A 22681-nucleotide genomic window follows, 5' to 3' on the forward strand; every position below is an offset into this window, starting at 1 on the left:
AAGGATGATACAGAGTTTTATATCACAAGCGTATATGCCCCTAACTCACACGAACCCTCCTTCTGGTCAGAATTGACAAACCAACTGGACACTATCCCAGACACGGCGGTCCATATCCAGGCTGGCGACTTTAACCTCCCGTTAGACCCTACCCTAGACAGAGACTCTAAATGTAACTTCCGCTCCAACAAAGCTCATAATGAGTTTACTAGACTCTGTAGCAGATTTAACATGATAGATACATGGCGGCTACAAAACCCCGATGGCAGGGATTATTCCTTTTACTACCCCCCCACACGATTCATTCTCCCGAATCGATTATCTATTCATCACCAAAAACGCTGTAGCTAGGATTGAGGACACAAGCATTGAGCCAAGGGTCGTGTCTGACCACTCATGCATCTCACTCACTATAACGAACGTAAACCCGATACTCCGTCAATCAATGTGGCGTCTTAATGACACCATCCTAGATGATGAGCAACAGAGGGACACCATAGAAACCGCCATTAAAGAATACTTAACAATCAATAAAAAAGGTGATACGACTGACTCCATTAGATGGGAAGCTCTAAAGAGTACCATAAGAGGCCTCATAATCAAGATATCCTCTGCAGTAAATAAGAACCATAATGCTGCTCTGTTAAAATTAGAAAAAGACATCTCAACACTCCAAAACGAATATCTGAAAAATAGATCTGCTGCCACGCTTAACAACTTGACGAACCAGAAGTATGCCTATAATAAATTAAAAGTGAGAGAGCAGGAGTCTGGTTGGATAGAAGAAAACGGTTTAAAATCTGCGAATCAAATAAGGCAGGGAAGGGTTTGGCTGCATACCTTAAATTCAAAATACAAAAAAACATAATCAACTCCTTGATGGACGACAAAGGGGTACCCAACTCAGACCCCCTTAAAATCGCAGAACTGTTCAAAGAATTTTATGAGAAGCTATATGCCAAAAACAATAATGTGGAGAAGGGGCGTATAGGAAGCTATCTCAGCAAATGTGATCTACCAACACTTACCAAGACAGAGCGTGAGACACTTAATAACCCGATATCAGAATCGGAGGTCTCAGGCGCGATTACATCACTTAAATGTGGGAAAGCTCCCGGCCCTGACGGGTTCACGGCAAAATTGTATAAGTGTTTCTCACAAACACTTACGTCTCCAATATTAAATGTATTCCATGAAATTGGCGAGACCGGAGAGGTGAAGGGAACACTAGCTGAAGCGGTCATAGCCGTCATACCAAAAGAAGGTAAAGACTCTAAACTCCCAAAGAATTACAGGCCCATCTCGCTAATCAACCTAGACTGTAAGCTTCTGGCCTCAATATTGGCACAACGCATACAGAAAGTCCTTCCAACCCTAATTCATCCCTCATAAGCGGGCTTTCTGAAAAATAGGTTATCAAGCGACAACACTAGAATCCTAGCGTATGTTCTCGAGAAGGCAAAATTTCTATCCACACCTACAACAGCAGTGACACTCAATGCAGAAAAAGCATTCGATAAAGTAGATTGGACGTATCTGGAAGCTGTCTTACACAAATTTGAATTGGGTCCTTTTTTCACTAAAATGGTCATGTCTTTATATGCTTGTCCTACGGCGAGGGTAAGAGCGGGAGGGGCTTTCTCCTCACCGTTTAAATTGCAACAAGGGACTAGACAGGGATGCCCCTTATCCCCTTCTCTATTCTTACTGGCGATCGAATCCTTCCTATATCAAATCCGCAGCAATGATAACATCCCAGGGATTCCTTTTGACGACTGCATTATAAAACTTACAGCTTATGCGGACGAGCGAGCAGAAGAAGCTATACCTGCCTTGCTATCCACCATAGAGGAATTCTCCGACGTTTCTGGTTACTCCTTATACAAGGATAAGACTGAGGTCAAACTATTGAACAACATGGGGAGTAAGGACATATTAGGCAATTTGGGGCTCACCTGGCAACCTAAGAGTTTCAAGTACTTGGGCTTAGAGTTTGAGAAAGATCTAGTTACGACTCTAAAAATAAACGAAGAGCAACTCTTTAAGAAAATAAACAAACTCCTAGAAGGGTGGTCTCCAAAATACTTATCTTGGTGGGGGAGGGCGGAAACACTGAAAATGATGGTCACTCCCTTAATCAATTACTTGGCAAGCATGTTCCCAATGACTTTTTCAGAAGACTTTCTGCAAAAAATAAACAAGTTATTCAGCACATTCCTATGGAAAGGGAAGAAGCCCAGGGTATCAATGAAAAAACTACAACTAGCTAAGGTAAAAGGCGGCCTGGGACTTCCCAATTTTAGGAACTATCAAACTGCTTTCTTATGCAAACAAGGGGCATACTGGTTTAATAAAGGCTCAAATTAAACACCGCTATGGATTGATATAGAGAGCTCCATCATAGGCAAAGCCCCTCTCCCAGCGATACTTACCATGGACCTGTCACATCTTACACACTCCAAGTATATTATGCTTAACACTAGGAGAGCGCTCCTCAGAATAGACCAAACCCATAAAACTGGCGTCCAGGTGAAGAAGACGACCTCCTCATCCCTGTGGCATAACCCAAATATCCGGATTAACGGGGAATCCCCCTTATGGGAACACTGGTCGATAAAGGGCATTAACATGGTCTCGGACCTATATGATGGCCAACTACCATTACCATACTCTACGATCCAAGCTAGACATTGCCTTCAGCCAATAGACTTTTACGCATTTTTAAAATTGAAAGCGGTCTTATCCACACGCTCATTTACACCCCTAGATCCTTGGTTGAAATCGCTACTCTCACGCCTCCAGAACACAGGTCACTTTGTTTCGAAAGTCTACAAGATGCTTTTACCAACACTATGCAAAGCTCAAAGACGAAACGAGGTGAAGTGGGAAGAAGAGCCAAATAACACGGGCAAAGACCTCGATTGGGATAAAATTCATGCTTCGGCTCTTACACATAAGGCGTCCCCTATCCTCTCCCAAACCAAATACATGCTACTCAACAGGGTCTTCTGGACCCCCCAAAAACTATTCAAACTGAACCTAAGAGACAGCCCCACATGCTGGAATTGTACCCTAGCTGAAGGGGATCTTCCACACATGCTCTTCCACTGCCCTTTACTTCAAACATATTGGTCAAACATCTTTGACTGTGTTGAACACATATTTAAGATTAAACCAAAGAGGGAGTTTATCTATGTACTCCTGGGTGCCATTGATCCATCGCTAACAAGAGAGCACGACCGTCAACTACTTGATCTACTACTTACACTAGCGTGCAAAGTTGTCTTGTGCAAATGGAAAAGTGCCGCAGGTTTCATTCAGAATGTGGAAAGAATGGGTATCATGCATTAGGGGGGACTGATAATACGGCCTTGCACTCTTCCCCATGGCGTGTATCCAACAAAAAATTGTGGAATGCTCTTGACGCTTCCTCTTTCTCATTTGATCCACCTTAGGATGTTACCTATACGATATGTATGTCTGACAAATCCTCCCTATACTGAATTGTGTGGCACGGGTACTACTGCAACTTGCTAGAGGTAAAATAAACTGGTAGATTTGGTGTTAGGCAAATGGTATTGAGTCATCTTGTATACCCTTATGTTATTAACTAAAGAACACATTTAGTAGAATTGCAATGTATGTCAATTGTTTTCCTTTCTTTTCTCTTTTTTCCATCTGGCACACGTAGGCTCGCTTTATTCCCACTTATGATGATGTCGTAGCTGATATAGTCTTAAAAGTAGTGAACGATGCTCTCCTTTAAGGCAGCTTTTATCATGTATAACAATGGGTTCTTACTACCAGTCCATCTATACGTATTACAGCCATTGAGATGACATCTGTTCTCTACGTGCTATGTGGATGCATATTTTTTTATTCTTTTTCTTTGTACTGCACAATGGATCCATGTATGTATGTATTATTGTTGTACCTTATTTTCCTTTCTCCTTTCTTACTCAATAAAAATGATTTGAACACAAAAAAAGAATAAGCGTGTTTCTTTTAGGGAACTAGGTATGTCTACTTAGAGTAAGGGTGGAGGAAGGCAGGAAGCTCCTGATTTCTGGCTATTATGTTGGACTCACATTAGTTATTTTAATTTAATCCACTCTCTACATGGTAATCCTGTGTAATAATGTAATGCTGGAAGAATGTGGTCTAAAGGTATTAAATTGTTGTAATCCATTTAAAGTCAGTTAAACTGTCCCCGTGTAACTGGCAGCTTTGTTGCAGTACGGTATGACATACAAATATTTGTTTCTATATACCACCATTCAGTCCTTTTCTATGATTGCATTTTTAGGACTGTTGTCTCTGGAAAACCTAGATTGTTCACTCCATTTTTTTTGCAGCCAGTGTCCTTGATTTTTCAGTTATTTGGACAGCTTTTGCAAAAGCTTTTTCATAGGAAAGTAAAAATAAGCGGACAGTTGTAAAACGGGTCAAATTTAATAAGGGCAGCTAACGCAATATGTGAAGGAACCTGTATTAAAATCGGTCACACATTCCTAAACCTTGAGCACTAGTTTATGAAAACAGTTTTTCATTTTCGTCTGTCGTCAACTTGTGGCGTTTTCTGAAGATAAGCCCAATGTCTAATGTGCTTTTAGCTATTAGAAAGTGCTGAGCATCATTACAATTAGCTCAGTAGCCATGGAGCAATATAATTGCAAGATGCCCTCTCACATTTCTCTTTCCTTAACTGCTTAAATGTGATGGGCGACCCATTGTTGTGGACGTCAACAGGTAGCTCTCTGTATTAGGAAACAAAATGCTTCAGGTGTATCCACCAGAAGCATTTTCGTTATGAAAAAAGAAATAATAATTGCAACACAAGGGAAGAGTTTCCGTTTCATTGTGAGTTTTTAGGTCTCGTGCCTGCAGTGCACTGCACAGCACGAGACCTTTAGTAAGTGAAAAACGGGGTTTTAGCACTGACCTAGGAATCGCACACGCTCGGCGTGTGCGATTCCTTTTGTGCTACCCCATTGACCTTTGTGTGCTTCTTTTTATAAAAGACTGAATGCAATTGGCCAAAGGCGGGCGTGTTGCTCCGCCCACGGCCTATTGGGGTCTATTACGCGCCTGATGCGCGTAATAGACACCAATAGGCCGCGTGGTTTCAATTATCGTGCCCAGACACGGGCGAGATAATTTAAACCACGGACACGCTGTAACGCACGCACCACTCGCAGGCTTTTTTTTTGGGATACCTTTCACGGGGAAGCCAGTAAATGAAAGAAGTCGTGTTTTGTTCGGCGCCACTTTCACCCGGCTTGTTTTTCAAGGTGTGATTAGATCAGTCGCCACCTGAGTGCTAGTGTCAGAAAATAACTTATTTACGAGGGGAGCCAAACCCTGAAACCCCTTACCTTTTTATCGTTTACTGAAGGCAAGAAGAATGCGATTCCAGCTCTGCAGCATTCCAACCGGCACGAGATATGGATCATGAAATTAACAATTGGGAAGTCATTTTCACAAACTTTAGGACAAAAAGAGCTTTTGTTACTGCCCAGCCAAAAGCTGCTGCCCCGAGTCGAGAAGCAGGGCTTACAGTATCCAACTCACTGAGTAAGCGCAGAGTTCATCCCTTTCTAAACCCCTCTGCGAGTCTCTGAATAGTCGAATAGTGTCGCACACTTTCCCAAAGTATACACTGTTTTATGTGGATGAGCCATGTCGACTTATGTTTTCAACGGATAAATCCTTTTGGGATTTTTGCGGTTGTATGTTCATCAGTGGTTGTTTGTGCATTGCTGGGATTCGTTGCAGAAGACAAGGAATCAACCTGTTATGTTATTATATGCTACAGCGTAACAAACATGTGTATGGTGCGGTTTTTTAAAATACCTTTTATAGACCTTTTGCAAATAAAATAGTAGCAGATGCATACTGTTTACCTTTTCCGCAAACAAGCTGTCATAAGGCACACAGAGCCTCGAGATTAATGAGTTTCTGAAAAAACAACAAAGCTATGTTGAAAAATATGCCCTTAAACTAACGCGGTCTTGTGCTGTGACCGAGTGCGGAGGAAATCTCAAAGATTACCTACACATGAAAGTGCATCCGTTCCCCGCATTGTAAACGGAGCACTGGGGGGAAGAATCATTCAATACAGGACCGTCATGACGTGCGCGAGTCAGACAAAGGACTCGATGAAGGAAAGACTAACCATACAGGGAGCGGTGCTCCTCAAGGCCATGTCAGTGCAAAATACCCTGCTACTTAAAAATGTGAAAGGCAGGGAAGGATGAAACCTGTCCATATGCACGTTAAAAAGTTACAAAGCCTATTTATTAAAGGTCGATATTTGTCAATGGCCAAATTGGCCAAACATCTTGCATATAATCACATTATGCACGGACCAATTATCAGTATGTAAGGAGAGCAATCGTATATATAGTTCTACAAACAAGTGCAATACACAATCCTCATGTATTAAATGGAGAAAAAACAATGGCATAATTTCTATTGTACTGGGGAAAGCAAAGCATTATAGTTCAACCAAACGTGTATAATGATTGATATTACAAGTGACTTATACTGATGCGGGCCTATAACATTGCATGTACTTTGACAGTGTTACAAGTATTCTGGCATATACAGTTATAGTGATTGATAATCTGAAATGGGCAGCGTGTGAGAGCCCGCTCAGATACCAACAGGCTCGCCGAACAGTGAATGACAAGGCGCTGGAGGCGGCAGCCGCATGGGAGGCGCTCGTGCAGGCCTTACGCGACAGCGCAACCCCAGATAGGGAGAGCACTCCCGGCGACGACGACGCGGCCCCTGATCACATGCAGGATACAAATACCACTTAGACACTTATCGATTCCTGATTACACTCATGAAAGCAGACTACCAGCGGGCTCAGGCGTAGGGGGGCGCGACCCTTGAGGTGGTGGGTGGGGAGGGGGGAGTTGCAAGTTATATAGATGTTGGGGGGGTGGAGATTGAGAGGGGGAAAAAATAAAAGCGGACGAGGAACTCCCAGGTGCTACGGCTGCACCTAGCACCGAGTCGCTGCGATTTGAGAAACGTTGCACAACGCCGCCCGACCTCCGGGTTGTGGGCTTAAAGGCTGTGTTAAACGGGAAACGAGGGTTGCGGGGAGCTGACAGCAGGGAGAAGATGAATAACTGCTTGAACCCTGTATTTCATAAGTCTGCAATAAAAACTGTTTTAAAAAAAAAATAGTGATTCATAATACATGTGACATATACTGAAGCAGGCCTATAACGTTGCATGTATTTTGGCAGCCCTACATTTATTATAGCATATACAGTTATGTGGGCCTTGGCGTTGAAGGGGTGTTCACATGTCATATAACGTTCAGAGGAGAGTTATATATCGTGGTGGTATTCAGAACAACATAATGGACAATATATGCACAACATTATTCTTGTCATTAGGCAAGCTAGCTTTGCATGGCTAGCATCTAATTCGTTCAGACCCTTCTGGATTGTGTTTTTTTCTTTTTAAAAATAAAACGTTTTGTATAGCGCTAGCTAGGCCCATAGGTATCGGAGCGCTTCACATACACATTGTGAAAAACAGAAGGGCTTTACATTACCTAGAAGGCGGACAGTAAGTAAGCAAACCACGGATAAAGAATACAGCATGAACAATAAATAACTGTGCAACGGAGGGGGAGAGAAAAAAGAAAACAAGGCGAGTAGCATAGTCCGTTCACCAACAATCCTTGAATGTGAGTCAACTCTGAATATTGAGGTCTAGGTTAGTGGACGTTGTTCAGGAAAGTATTTGTTAAGGAGATGGAGTTTGAGGTCCCTTTTGAAACAGGAGAAGGAGAGGTTGCATCTGAGGACTCCACGGAGAGCGTTCCATATCCTGGGAGCGTTACCAGAAAACGATCGGTATTGGGTGGTTTTCTTTTTCATTTTTGGCGGATTGAGAAGGAGTGAGTTGGAGCTTCTCAGTGTTCTGGCTTGACCTGCTCTTACCAGTTTGTTGTTCTCGGTAGTTGGAGGCCAGAGAGTGGAGGGTTTTGTGTGTGATGCAGGCCAGCTGGTAAATACATCTCCCTTCCATGGGAAGCCATTTGAGGGAGTTGAGAGCTGGAGTGATGTTTGCACTCCCTAATATTCAGAATGGGCTTGCTGTTGCCCCCACTGACTCCAAGTGTAGCCTTCTCCAGTACCAACCACTTCAAACTCTCAGGTGTATGTTGTGCATTTTGTAAATGTTCTGCAAGGGGAGCGCCTTGCACACCACAGCGAATCCTACTGCAAAGTTGAAGTACGCAGGTTTTCCTGCTTTTGGGCATTGTCATATTGCACTCAGGCTTTCCATCTATTACTGTTAATTAAATCCTGACCCTACTCGCCACTAAAGAGCCTCTCACTCTCTCACAGACAGCCACTCTCTCACAGACACTCTCTCACAGGCTCACTTTCATAGACTCTCTCGCAGACTCACTCTCTCGCAGACACACTCTCTCGCAGACACACTCTCTCGCAGACACACTCTCTCGCAGACACACTCTCTCGCAGACACACTCTCTCGCAGACACACTCTCTCGCAGACACACTCTCTCGCAGACACACTCTCTCGCAGACACACTCTCTCGCAGACTCTCACTCTCTCGCAGACTCACTCTCTCGCAGACTCACTCTCTCACAGACTCTCACAGACTCTCACAGACTCTCACAGACTCTCACAGACTCTCACAGACTCTCACAGACTCTCACAGACTCTCACAGACTCTCACTCTCTCACAGACTCTCACTCTCTCACAGACTCTCACTCTCTCACAGACTCTCACTCTCTCACAGACTCTCACTCTCTCACAGACTCTCACTCTCTCACAGACTCTCACTCTCTCACAGACTCTCACTCTCTCACAGACTCTCACTCTCTCAGACTCTCACTCTCTCACAGACTCTCACTCTCTCACAGACTCTCACTCTCTCACAGACTCTCACTCTCTCACAGACTCTCTCACAGACTCTCTCACAGACTCTCTCACAGACTCTCTCACAGACTCTCACTCTCTCACAGACTCTCACTCTCTCACAGACTCTCACTCTCTCACAGACTCTTACAGACTCTCACAGACTCTCACTCTCTCACAGACTCTCTCACTGACTCTCACTCTCTCACTGACTATCACTCTCTCACTGACTCTCACTCTCTCACTGACTCTCACTCTCTCACTGACTCTCACTGACTCTCACTCTCTCACTGACTCTCACTCTCTCACTGACTCTCACTCTCTCACTGACTCTCACTCTCTCACTGACTCTCACTCTCTCACTGACTCTCACTCTCTCACTGACTCTCACTCTCTCACTGACTCTCACTCTCTCACTGACTCTCACTGACTCTCACTCTCTCACTGACTCTCACTCTCTCACTGACTCTCACTCTCTCACTGACTCTCAGACACTCTCTCAGACGTTTGCTCTCAGACGTACGCTCTCAGACGTTCGCTCACCCTACCTCATTTATCATCCTGTTTCTCAAAATCGCAATGATGAGGAACGTTTTTGTATTTCAAAACTGTTTCTACCTACAGACTAAGGGAGTAGCAATGGGGGCTGCCTACGCCCCTGATCTGGCTATCATTTTTCTGTCAACATTTGAAAACACCTTTATTCTCAATGACTCTAATCCCTTCAGGTCACACCTACAACTGTGGATGCGGTATATTGATGATATCCTCTTTGTTTGGACGGGCACAGAAACTGAAATAATGGAATTTTACACCTGGCTCAACATGAAATCTCAGGATATCCAATTTACCATCAAATTTGACAAGAACAAAATAGACTTCCTTGATCTTTCCATCATCGCTGAAGATGAAGTACTGCATACTACTCTCTTCAGAAAACCAGCTGAGCGGAACTCATTACTCCAATACTCTAGTCACCATCCGAGAGGCCTCAGGGACACCCTGCCTTTTGGCCAGTTCCTGAGGATTCGCCGTAATTGCAGTAAGAAGGATGACTATATGGAGCAATCTGAGAATCTAATGGACCGCCTTATTGAACGGGGCTACCCCAAGCGTTTAACCAAAAAGGCTAGAAAAAGAGCGTGGTTTAATCCACGGGAATCTCTGCTTCAACCAAGCGAACGAACCAACGATGTGGAGAAACGGCTTATATGCGTTACCACTTTCTCCACGATAAGCAATGCAATCAAAAAAGTTATAAACAAGCATTGGAGCATGATTTCGGATGACCTAGACAGTAACAGCTTACCTTTGCACTCCTTCAAAAAGGCCAAAAACATTTGTGACTATGTGGTATGTTCATTCTTGGATACAACTGTATCTACCCTTGCTTCACTTTGGAGCCTTCCACCAATTGTGGGTCATTACAGATGTGGCAATTGTAAAGCCTGTCCATCGGCTATTCAAACGAAGGAATTTCTCTTCAAGCATCACCGCATCAGTTTGAAATCACATACTAACTGCAACACCACGGATGTGGTGTATTGTATCATTTGCCCGTGTGATTTAATATACGTTGGCCAAACGCAACAGCGTGCCAAAATGCGTTTTCTACAACATTGCAGCCGCATCAGGTGCAAAGTCATGGGGGCTCCCATGGTTGAGCACTGTATAAAAGAGAATCACCAACCTGAAAGTCTCAAGTGGATTGTACTTGAACATGTAAAACTGGGCCCCAGGGGAGGCAATATAGCTCCCATTCTCAATACCAGGGAACTCAAATGGATAGATTCCTTTGACTCTGTGCAAAATGGTCTAAATGAGTCTGAGAGCAGTTTTGCACAACGTGCTAATCTGTAAACCTTTTTCCTATGACTTCTTTCTGGCTTTTACCACTACTACTATAATTTATGATGTTGTGTGTTTTACCACCATGTTGGGTAGGTACATACACGCAATTTTACCCAACTGGTTGATTATCAATAATGGCGTGTGTTTTACCACCATGTGGGGTAGGTACACAATCACAGGTTGTATCCATCACACTCCAGTCCATCTAAACGAATCATTATACTACACTGTAGCACCTGCCACTACTGACATGCACACACTTTGTGATGACGTGCGTCTTACCACCATGTTGGGCAGGTACACGCACTTTTGTCTTACTGCATGCGCCAAGCAATTGTTGATCTTTGGATTCCTGTTATAAATTTATTTATTTATTTATTTTTAAAATTTATAAAGCGCGACTTCTACCCGTGGGTGTCTTGGCACTATGGCTCAACTTGTTGTCTCAGTGGGAACATTATCAGAATCCAAGAGTGTGAAAGTGGGAAGGGGATCATTGGTCGAACAGCCAGGTCTTCAACAGTTTTCTAAATTGAAACAGTGAAGGGGTAGATCTAATCGCCATCGGAAGAGTATTCCAGAGTCTGGCTGCTTTGTTTGTAAAGCATCTGTCTCCCCATGTAACGGTCCTAGTCCGTGGCACCGTTAATTGGTGCGAATATTCGGATCTAAGTGGTCTGGTAGGGCGATAGAGGGTGAGCTTCTGTTTAAGAAACTCCGGCCCCAGACGATGTAGCGCTTTAAAAGTAAGGCATAAGGTTTTAAATCTGATCCGATTTTTAACCGTTAGCCAGTGATAATTCCTGATTACTTGCTTAATCGGTTTGAATTTGGGACTGCCTGAGAGCAGCCTTGCTGCTGCATTTTGAATTAGTTGTGATTTGGCAACCACCCGCGATTGAGCATTTGCAAATAAACCATTGCAGTAATCCAGGGATGAGAGTACCAGGGAGCTGACCACCGTTTTCCCAGCATTCTCTGGAAGAAATGGTAAAATTTTCCTTAAAAGCCTAAGTTTAAGGAATGCTGAGGATGCTATCTGATTAGCATGGTTTACGAAATTCAGTTTTTCGTCGAAGATTATTCCTAGGTTCCTAACCTTCTGAACGGGGGTTGGCAAGGCTCCAAGTGATGGAGGCCACCAAACTGAAGACCATAGAGGAGACAACCTTCCAAAGATAATCACCTCGGTCTTTTCTGAGTTGAGCCTTAAGCAATTCCTGGCCATCCACTCCTTAATTGCCAACATGCCCTCTTGAAACCGAGCCGCCTCCTTTTCTCCATCATTATTGATAGCAAGCACCAACTGGGTGTCGTCGGCGTATGTGGTAAGGCTCATCCGGTAGTTTTTAATAACCCTGGCTAAGTCCGACACATAGATATTAAAAAGTGTCGGACTTAGGGATGAGCCTTGGGGAACACCACACGGGAGAGCCAAATCGGCCGATTTAAACGATCCCAGTGTTACGGCCTGCGTTCTACCAGACAAAAAAAGAGGCAAGCAAAGCCCTAGCCATAGAATGGATGCCCAGCCTTCCGACACGGCCAATCAAGATGGAATGATTGACCGTGTCGAAGGCCGCAGATAAATCCAGCAGGACCAATATCGCTGTACACCCTTGGTCTCTAATAGTCCTGATGTCATCAGCGGCTTTAATAAGTGCGGTCTCGGTCCCATGCATTTTCCGAAACCCGAACTGAGAGTCGTCGAGTAGTGAGTTTTGTTCAATATACTCTGACAGTTGATTGTTCATTACTCTCTCCGCTACTTTGGCTAAAAAAGGCAGACTGGCAATAGGTCTATAGTTTTTCAGCATATTCTTGTCTAGACCGGGCTTTTTAAGGAGCGGTTTTAGTAGTGTGTTCTATAGCTTACCCGGGAAAACCCCTGATTCAAACATCCCATTGCAGACTTGTGTGATGACTTCACTGATTAAATCAGTTACTGGGGGAAAGATTTTAGGAGGAAAAAGGGTCTAGGGCTGAGCCCGTTTTTATAAGTCTGATGATGTCAACTATTTGATCCTCCTTTATCTCTCTAAATTGAGCAAGTGAACAATCACTGTGTTTACTTGGAAAGGTGGATCCGACTTTTGTGGGGTTATCCATCACTGAAAACTCCGAATAGATGTCGTTTACTTTCGAAAAAAAGAAGTTCGCCAGTGCGTCACAAAACTCCTGTGAAAGAGGTGGGCCCAGGTCTGGTGATTTCCCAGCCAGTGATTTTACCACCTCATAATTGTCTGCTTGAATTTTTGGCATTATCAATTTGTTCCCCAAAATATTTCTTTTTTGCCTCATGGATCATTTTTTTTATAGAGAGCCAATGTCTCTTTATATACCAGTTTACACTTACTATCGTAGGCCTTTCACCAATTTATTTTGCGGTTCCTACAGACCTGTTTATGCTTTCTTAGCGTTTCTGAGAACCATGGGGCAGAGGGCATTTTCCTATTTTTGGAGATAGATTTAAATCGGCACAAGTGCCTCCACCGCACTGCCCAACCAGGCGAAAAACTGATCCACCGCTGTGTTAGGGTCTGCCGAAATAGTGGGACGGGATTTAGTTAGCCACGCTCTGAAGGCCCCGTTATCAATGTCCTTCCAGACTCTAAAAAGTTCTTGAGTTAGAGGGACCCCTTTAGAAATAGGAGCCTGGATAATAGGAATATGACACAAGATGGCATAATGATCGGACCAAGTGAGGGGCAGTATTTCGCGTATTATTAGTTCTTTGATGTTAGAAAAAATGCCATCTAATATGTGTCCGGCCTCATGAGTAGGTGCATTTATGAACGGAGTTAAACCCAACATTTCACAATCGGCCAATAGGGATAAGGTTTCAGCATCTTCCATTTTTTCCAAGTGGAAGTTTAAATCTCCCAGGACCATAAAGGTGTCATCAATTGCCATAGGTTCTATAAGCGACACAAAGGAGGACAGGAATTCAGATCGTGCACCAGGGGGTCTGTAGATGAGTACTCCTTTAAGATTGTATGAGGCAGTGAATTTAATGGCAAAGTGTAGGGCTTCACAAGTTGATGTAGATATAGGACATATTCTAACCGGATAGATATTCCGGGTAATAATTGCCAAGCCCCCCCCTTTTTTCCCCTGTCTATCTAGCCGATATGCAGTGAAGCCCTGTGGCACTGCTACCAATAGATCGGGATCGGACGCTTCATCCATCCACGTCTCTGTGATGAAAAGGACATCTATTTTCCTATCCAAAATTAGGTCACCAATCTCCTGCCTATGCCTGGCAAGAGAGCATACATTGATAAGTGAAACTATAATATTCTCAGGTTTGAAGGTATGAACATCTGAGAAAGTGCCCTTAGTATTAGTGAATGGAAGAGGAGACTTACAGTTCGGACAACATACAGTGGTAACCCCAGAAATAGTTTCGGGGGAGTGTTGCGAACAGGCCGAGTTATGGGGTGGTTTCAGCTGCATAATCTCAGCCGAAGTGTATCTAATCCGTTCTGTTACAACTGAAACAGGGGTTCTGGCGCTGGGCGCGGATCCGGCGCAGACGGGCTTGCCTTTGGCGCGCCCGCTGCGCTGACGAGATGACATTCCCCTTTTATCCAGTGCTGAGGAGGGTGGGAGGCGGCCAGCTACTGGAACGCCACCCTTCCTTCCCCCAATATGGCGGCTGCTCACCCTATACTCCCCGGCATCAGCACGTAGTCTGCTGCGCTGAGGACAACGTGGGGAAGCGGCGATTTCAGCAAGTAAGGCTCGCTATATTTAAAAGATGCTCCAAAGTTTTAAACGAAATGCCACAACAGAAAAATAATGCACACTTTTAAAAGACAATAATGAGCCCCCGGCTTTCCGCCTCAGGGTGAGACCACAAGTTAAGTCAGCGCGCTCGCGCAATAGCAGTGTTTATATAGTCTGGGAGGCGGCCAGCTACTGAAACGCCACCCTTCCTTCCCCCAATATGGCAGCTGCTCACCCTGTACTCCCCGGCGTCAGCACGTAGTCTGCTGCGCTGAGGACAACGTGGGGAAGCGGCGATTTCAGCAAGTAAGGCTCGCTATATTTAAAAGATGCTCCAAAGTTTTAAACGAAATGCCACAACAGAAAAATAATGCACACTTTTAAAAGACAATAATGAGCCCCCGGCTTTCCGCCTCAGGGGTGAGACCACAAGTTCCGATCAAGTTCCTTACTACTGCTTAGCACCTACCATCACTGCTATAATTACGTTGTGTGTTTTACCACCATGCTAGGTAGGTACATGCACAAGTTTTCAATTGAGCGCTGTCATGTCACGAATTTTATGGTTCCCACTGGCTCTTTCCCTTTAGGACTGTATAACAACGCAGCGCATATCGCACCCTCAATGGCAATGGACCATTTGTTCTCAATACAATTTCTCCTCAAGTGTTTGCCCTGGTTACTTGGCAACTGAACGAGGATACAGGCGCATAGTCTTTCTTCACCTTTTTCACAACGCGGTAAATGCGTGACCACGCCTCCTCTCCCAACTTCCTGGTTACGGGAACACAAGCATTTACTGCCTCCAGATTCCCCAGCGTGATTTCTCCTTGCTCTAATAACAACTTAATTGGTGAGTCTTCAACGATTTGTAGTTCGGCCCCTCCAACCCCTTTTTTCAATATCTTTCAATATTTTTGGAGATCGATATGTACCGGATTGGAATAAGTCCCTTTCCCTCTCCCCTCACTTCCAGATATTGGTTTACGGTAACGCGAGCCTTGACTGCCTCTTGATTGCCCTGCGCGACTTCTCCGTGATTCATTACCAACTGAATAGGTGAGTCTGTAATGAGTTGTAGTTTGCCCCCCCCCCTTTTTTTCAATTTTTGAAGATCCCCCTTTTTATTTATTTATTTTAATTTGTGAAGATCGATATGTACAGGATTACAAATCAGTCCCTTTTTCCCTCTCCCCTTACTTCCAGATATTGGTATCCTCAAGTCCTCAACAATCGACCATGAACATAATTTATGCATGACATATCCCTTTGCGTTTTGTTCGCTCCCTAACTCCTCGTAATTCAAGTCTAAGTCTATATTCGTTCGGGCCCCTAGATTACAACGAGGTCCTGTGGATCAGACCGCGGTGGTCTCTGGCACGCCCGTTGACCACGTTCACCTTGAAGGTAATCTTTTATCTTTATTTTTGAAGTTTATTAACACCCCATCTGAGTCCACGAGGAATCTGGCTGAATATGCCAATTATGCCCTTTTTCCTTAAAATATCTTTACGAACCCCTGTGGTTCTTTAGTCCTCGCTATGTGTATGCTTTTAACGACTTGTCCAAGCAGGCTCCTCCTGCTGTGGCTAGGTAGGGATCTTTTGTAGGCCCACGATTTTGATTCGTTTTTCCATTCTTTTTAACCCTAGGAGGTCAGCCCACTGCCCCCTGTCCTGAAGAAGACCCGCGCTGTAAGGGCAATCATCCCTACATGTCAAAGGGTCGAAACGTGGACTGTTTTCGCCTACCATACCAACTCCCATCGCCAGCAAGGTCTGTACAGCTTATCGGGTGTTTGGTTTATATGATTTGTAACGACGTGTGCTAATCTTTCATGTGGCCCCGATTTCATGGGACCATCTCAGGATTGTATATAAAAGTATTGATTATTGGATTTATTTGTTTGACAAATGTAAACTGTGTTACACTCAACCTTTTTTCTCACCAAAACCCCCTCACGGCACTTCCCCCTCCCTCATTCTTCATCGTATGTGGGCAATAAAATAATTTGAAACAGTAAAAAAAAAAATTGGGATACGCATCGTATAACCTGTGATAAGGTTTCTATAAGTACATTTGTGAATAAAAACATGGTACTTTTAATTTGTCTCCTTTTCTAAATCTGTGTTTCAAATTCTCCTATTTTCTATATCTTGTTCCTTCTAGTCCGGGACCCCTTTTTCTATAACATTTATCTATCCAGGTCCCAGTGACTTTATTTGGGTTCAACCCTGTTCACTATAACATGCTGGACGCCTTTGGTCGAATATTGCTGCACAGATGGAAATATCTGATTGCTGTGTTATGTCGGTGAAAAAAAATTACGCAGCATAAACACCTTGATGATTTGTTGTGATGCATAGTCTACTTTTTATAATCTAAATTAAATCTAGCTGTTTATCCCCCTTTTCTTTTCAAAACAAGCCTCTAATTGGGAATACTGCAGGAACAAACTTCAGTGGGCAGTAAGTTTGAAAATGACAGAAAGCTGTCAGTAATGCGATGCGCTCCGAATTGCAAATTGCAAATGTAAATGCGCCTTGTGGAGGTGGTGTTTTCTTTTGTAGATGTGATACTGCTTAAACTGTAGATAAACACATAGCTTAAACAACCTGCATCTTTCAGGAAAGCATTTCATAGACACGCTACTTTTCAGATATAATCTAAAAAGAAAACACTATTAAACTGCAGCAAACGGGAAAAGAATTCTCAAAATAATGTGCCAACACGCTCCGGTTCCAATGTAAACACAACAAAAAGGTTGCTTCCCAACAACCTTGCTTGCAAACAAAAACACTATTACTTTGCAGTAAACAGTACAGCCATTTTCAAAACAATGTGCCAGGTTCAAGTTCAAGTTCAGAAATTTGTATAGCGCACTACTCACCCAGAGGGTCTCAAGGCGCTTGAGGGAGGGTGGGTGTTTTATTTATCGAATATCCAAGTTTTTAGTTGCTTTCTGAAGGAGAGGTGGTTCTGTGTAAGGCGGAGGTGGGTGGGGAGAGAATTCCATGTTTTGGCCGCTAAGTAGGAGAAGGATCTTCCCCCCATGGTGGATCTATGGATGCACGGAATTGCGGCGAGGGCTTGATTGGACGATCGTAGTTGGCGGGTGGGGGTGTAGAAGGACAGTCGCGTGTTGAGGCATTCGGGTCCTAGGTCGTAGAGGGCCTTGTGTGCGTGGGTGAGGAGACGGAACGTTATTCTCTTGTTGACTGGGAGCCAGTGGAGGTCTTTCAGGTGACCGGAAATGTGAGCTTGACGGGGGATGTCCAGTATGAGTCTGGCTGAGGCGTTTTGGATGCGTTGGAGTTTTTTCTGTAGTTTGGCTGTAGTTCCGGCGTAGAGGGTGTTTCCGTAATCCAGTCGGCTTGTGACCAGTGCGTGGGTGACTGTCTTTCTTGTTTCGGTGGGGATCCAACGGAAGATTTTTTTGAGCATGCGTAGGAAGTTGAAGCATGATGATGAGACGGCGTTGACTTGTCTGGTCATCGAGAGGGAGGAGTCTAGGATGAAGCCCAGGTTACGTGCGTGATCCGTAGGTGTGGGTGTTTCCTAGGGCCGGTGGCCACCATGAGTCGTCCTAGGCGGAGGGGGATGAACCTAAGATGAGGACTTCCGTTTTGTCCGAGCTCAGTTTTAGACGGCTGTTCTTCATCGACTCGGCTACATCTTTCATACCTTCGTGTAAGTTGGTTTTGGTGGGTTTGGGTCTTTGGTGAGGGAGAGGATCAGCTGGGTGTCGTCTGCGTAGGAGATGATGTTGAGGTTGTGTTGGCGTGCGATGGATGCAAGGGGACTCATGTATACGTTGAAGAGGGTAGGACTGAGTGATGATCCTTGTGGTACGCCGCAGATGACTTTGGTGGCCTCTGATTTGAAAGGGGGGAGGCGGACTCTCTGGGTTCTTCCAGCGAGGACCGAGATGATCCAGTCCAATGCTTTTCCTTGTATTCTGACGTTGCTGAGGCGTTGTATGAGAGTGTTATGACAGACAGTGTCGAAGGCGACGGAGAGGTCAAGTAGTATGAGGGCAGCTGTTTCTCCGTTGTCCAGTAGCGTTCGGATGTCATCTGTAGCTGCGATGAGGCCGGTTTCGGTGCTGTGTTTGGCTCGGAAGCCGGACTGTGAGGGGTCGAGGGATTTGTTGGATTCAAGGAAGGCGGCGAGCTGACTGTTGACGGCTTTCTCAATGACTTTGGCAGGGAAAGGAGGAGCGAGATGGGGCGGTAGTTCTTAAGTTCAGAGGGGTCTGCTGTGGGTTTCTTCAGAAGGGCGTTGAGTTCGGCATGTTTCCAGCTTTCCGGGAAGGTAGCGGAGTCGAAAGAACAGTTGATGACATCGCGGAGATGGGGTGCGATGATGAAGTCTGCTTTGTTGAAAATGTGGTGGGGACATGGGTCGGTTGGCGATCCTGAGTGGATGGAGTTCATTAGGCGGATGGTGTCTTCAGTAGTGATTGGGTTCCAGGCGCAAAGGTTGTTAGAGTGCTGTTTTGGTTCGGAGGTGGGTGGAGTGGACTGGTCTTCGGACTAGTTTTCAAAGCTGTTATGTATGTCGGCGATTTTGTTGTGGAAGAATGAGGAGAAGGAGTCGCAGAGGTCTTGGGAGGGAGTGATGTCGTTGGTGCCGGCGGTGGGGTTGGTAAATTCCTTTACGATGTTGAATAGTTCCTTGCTGTTTTGGGCGTTGTTGTCAAGTCGATCTTTGAATGCTGTTTTTTGGTGGATCGGATCAGTTGGTGGTGTTTGCGGGTGGCGTTCTTGAAGGTGGTCATGTTGTCAGTGGTTGGGTTTTTTCTCCAGGCTTTCTCGAGGGTACGACAGAGCTTCTTGGATTTCTTAAGGTCATCGTTGAACCAGGGGGCTTTTTTGCTACCTTGCTTGATTTGATGGTTTTTCAAGGGTGCTAGTTCGTCTGCGCTGAGGGTGATCCATTGTGTGAGGTTGGTGCCAGCATGCTCCAGTGCCGATATAAACACCAACAAGGCTTGGCACGCACCTCTGCAGTAGGAAACTATCCTGCGAGCCAAGCAGCGGTGAGATGAGTGTGAAGGGATGGCTCAACACACAAGAAGAAACGGGGTGGCGCTCGCAGACTTCAAAGCGGCCGCAAATGTGAAAGTGATCACGATCAAGCGCGGACAGCAATGCGTATATGGCGCCTCAGCTCGAAAACGCGTGCCCAGGCACATGTACGCAAGCTGTAGGCCGGCCATTGTAGCATTTTCTTAAGCCCTTACTTAAGGTCTCGCCAGACCTACGCATGCGCTGGGTCAGGTGAGACCTAAAAAAGGCATGTGGCAATACATTGGAAAAAGCAGACCCCTCTAACTATAGCTGAATGGATGGGTACAGTCACATACTTCAAAGACCAACTGTCAAATTATTGGGAGCTAATGCCAAGTTGATCCAGGCCAAAAGACAGATGGGGTCCCTTTTTGACTTGGTTGGGAGCAGGTGGGGTGAATGTTCGTAGTGATAAAGGCATAAACGGAAGCTAAAATAACGTGAAGGTGGATGTGCAACCGGGTAAGAATTGGCCACACTGGACGGACGGAACACCGTTCACCAGGATGTAAAGTACAATACACTGGACATTGTCACGGCAGATTAGTTAATGTAATGGACCTATTTAAAGTGTAGTGAAGAAATGAACAAGTGAATGTCAGGATGCTACAAAAAGGTAAAGGTGGTTTCGATGATTTAAAGTAAAGTTGTTCTATATGTATTATAAGTACAGACATGTGATTGTATACACGTGAGATCTTGCTTAATTGATGTTAACACTGGTGTACCAACAACTTCTTAAGATCTGTGAATCTGATAAAACTCAATAAAAAAGAATAAAAAAAGCACAAGCTCCAGCCAGGAAGAGAGTCGAAGGGTGAAAAAAGGAGTATTAGTGGCTCTTTAGGTGAGCCATGTGCAGTGTATCAGCGGAACGTAGGAGACCTCACAGTCACCTCTGCCGATTGCTGTTCTGAAAACAGGGCAGGAAAAGCGCAGGCGTCGCTGTTTGTCCCCCAGCACAAAGTGCAACGGGAGAAAGCAAGCACATTTCACGGAGGTCAGAACAGATCCAGCTCAAAAATAGCTGCTAGAACCAATGGACCGCCTCCTTTTCCAGCGATGCAAAAAAACGAAATAAAAGAAATACCCAGTACTTCCTGCCCTTATACCTATGCACAGGACCAATTGAATGCTGCGATTCTCTGGACTCTATGTTTTCCGCATTATTATGGATAGGCCAAGTAATCTATCATCTTTAGCAAAATTTGCATATTTGACCCCAAAAAATGTTTCTAGATCAAACTGATCAAAAGTTACTAAAAATGCAGTACAAGTGTTGTTGCACGGTGGAAGGTCCTTCACAAAAGTCAACTGATCAACCTTTCAATTGCCTATTGCTGCATCCTGGCGTTATGCTGTTACTAATGAGAATAAACCTTTACCCCGACAGCGGTAACATGTATATTTTTTTTTAAAAGACAAAATAATGTAGTGATTCTGTCACAAATGGTGCCACATTACACCAAATAATTTGCATGTTCTTGTCAACCCCGACACATAATGGGGTCCTCCCCTGTCGCATAATTAGCTTGGCCGTGCCTATATAATAGTAGCCCCAATGTGTAACCCTACCCACCACCAAGTGTTCCTCAATATTGTCTCTCGATACATGATACGTCATTCCCCCACCAACTTAAGAATCATTTCCGGTGTCCAGCACCCCTAAAATGAGTTAGTTAGTTTCCCTCTTCCAGAAGATAACACAAAGCTTACGATCCAGGATCTCTTACCGAAACCATACAACACACTGGAAATTTATCGTCGGTGTCACCTTCGCCACTAAAAAAAAACTCTGAGCCTCTCCCTTCCGACCCCTCTCGTCCTATTTCTCACTCTAGGCCCCCATCGCGCGGCCTCTCTCACCTCCCGGGCAGCTTGGCGCTCCGCTTCCAAAACTGCCTACTGCTGTCGGCTGCCATGTTGCGGAGCCCGGGCCGGCAGCTACGGGAGCCCCGCTGCTGCCCCCCTTCGCCGGTTCCTCTTCACCCACAGGGCCCGGGCTCCGGCGCCGCCATCCTGGATCCGGACGCCAGGAAACAAGCCATTGGCTGCCACACTTGGACCAGCCTACCACAACCAATCCAAACGCGCGATACTGAAAGGTCAAAGCACAACTCTGACGTCGTGGCTTGGCAGGACAGGTGAAAGGAAGGAGCTGTACCTGACGAAAGCATAACAAGCACAATCGTTCAATCGCCGGATAAGTCACATTGAAACCCACTCCAAATCATAATGGGGAGATATTAAGTCATTCGGCGTTACGGCATAGACAGCTAAACCAGCCAGCAAGCATGAGGGGGAAAACAGGTTAGGCAACCGGCAACCGGCAACAGCCAAGAACTTGCGAACAACTTTTTTTTTTATTACTTACTCTTTACTCTCTTACTCGCGTCTGAGCACCATAGAGAGGTTTCATCGGCACGTACAGGCCAGTAAATGAGTACAGGTAGACCAGCCAAGACATTTTCTGGAAGAGACGAGCCTTGAACAGGGCGGATAGAAAGTTGGGGCTGCTGCTGTTTATCAAAATCTGCGGGGGGGGGTTGTTCAGCAGTGGCGTAAGGAACTTGAGGGGGCCACCCTTCTCCGAGTTAGTAATTGCCCCTCAGGCCAGCGACTCGCAATACTGCAGGGGCTCACCCCAGCCATAAACAAGCATTGGCATAGCCAATAGGTCTCGCCTTTGGGACCTTATAAGTATTTAGTTATGCAGCAGGTCCCAAAGGCAAGACCTTTTGGCTATGCCAATGCTTGCAGCACATATTAATAGCCACCTGCAAAGACATACCAACCTTCAGCGCCATGTCAACCAGCACAAACATGCAAACAACTGCACCCACGTGCACCTGCATGAACAAATGAACACTTGCACTCTCACATATGGTGACCAAATAGTCACTTATCCAAAATTGCACTTTATATCTTTTTTAACCAGTCATCACATGTTCCTCTAGATCAGAGGTCTTCAAACTTTTGGGTGCCGAGACCCCCCTGTCAACATTTTCAGTTGTAAGGACCCCCTCCTGACAAACATTTCTAAACCTGTAGGCAGGGCTTCTGGAATTACGAGGCAGGTGAGGACCAAATTACACGAAAGGCTTGACTAAAT

General features: G+C 45.0%; 1 protein-coding gene across 1 annotated transcript in view; it reads right to left on the reverse strand.

Annotated features, from left to right (window-relative positions):
- Positions 1-21615, reverse strand: part of TBC1D22B (TBC1 domain family member 22B) — a 338740-nt gene extending 317125 nt beyond the window's left edge. Inside the window, exon 1 of the mRNA XM_078644349.1 lies at positions 21436-21615. Coding sequence (XP_078500475.1) covers positions 21436-21491 — 56 coding nt within the window. The 5' untranslated portion in view covers positions 21492-21615. The remainder of the gene's footprint in view (positions 1-21435) is intronic.
- Positions 21616-22681: the final 1066 nt, after the last annotated feature.

This window comes from Lissotriton helveticus, chromosome 5_1, assembly GCF_964261635.1.
Source record: "Lissotriton helveticus chromosome 5_1, aLisHel1.1, whole genome shotgun sequence".
In the NCBI taxonomy this organism is placed as follows: domain Eukaryota; kingdom Metazoa; phylum Chordata; class Amphibia; order Caudata; family Salamandridae; genus Lissotriton; species Lissotriton helveticus.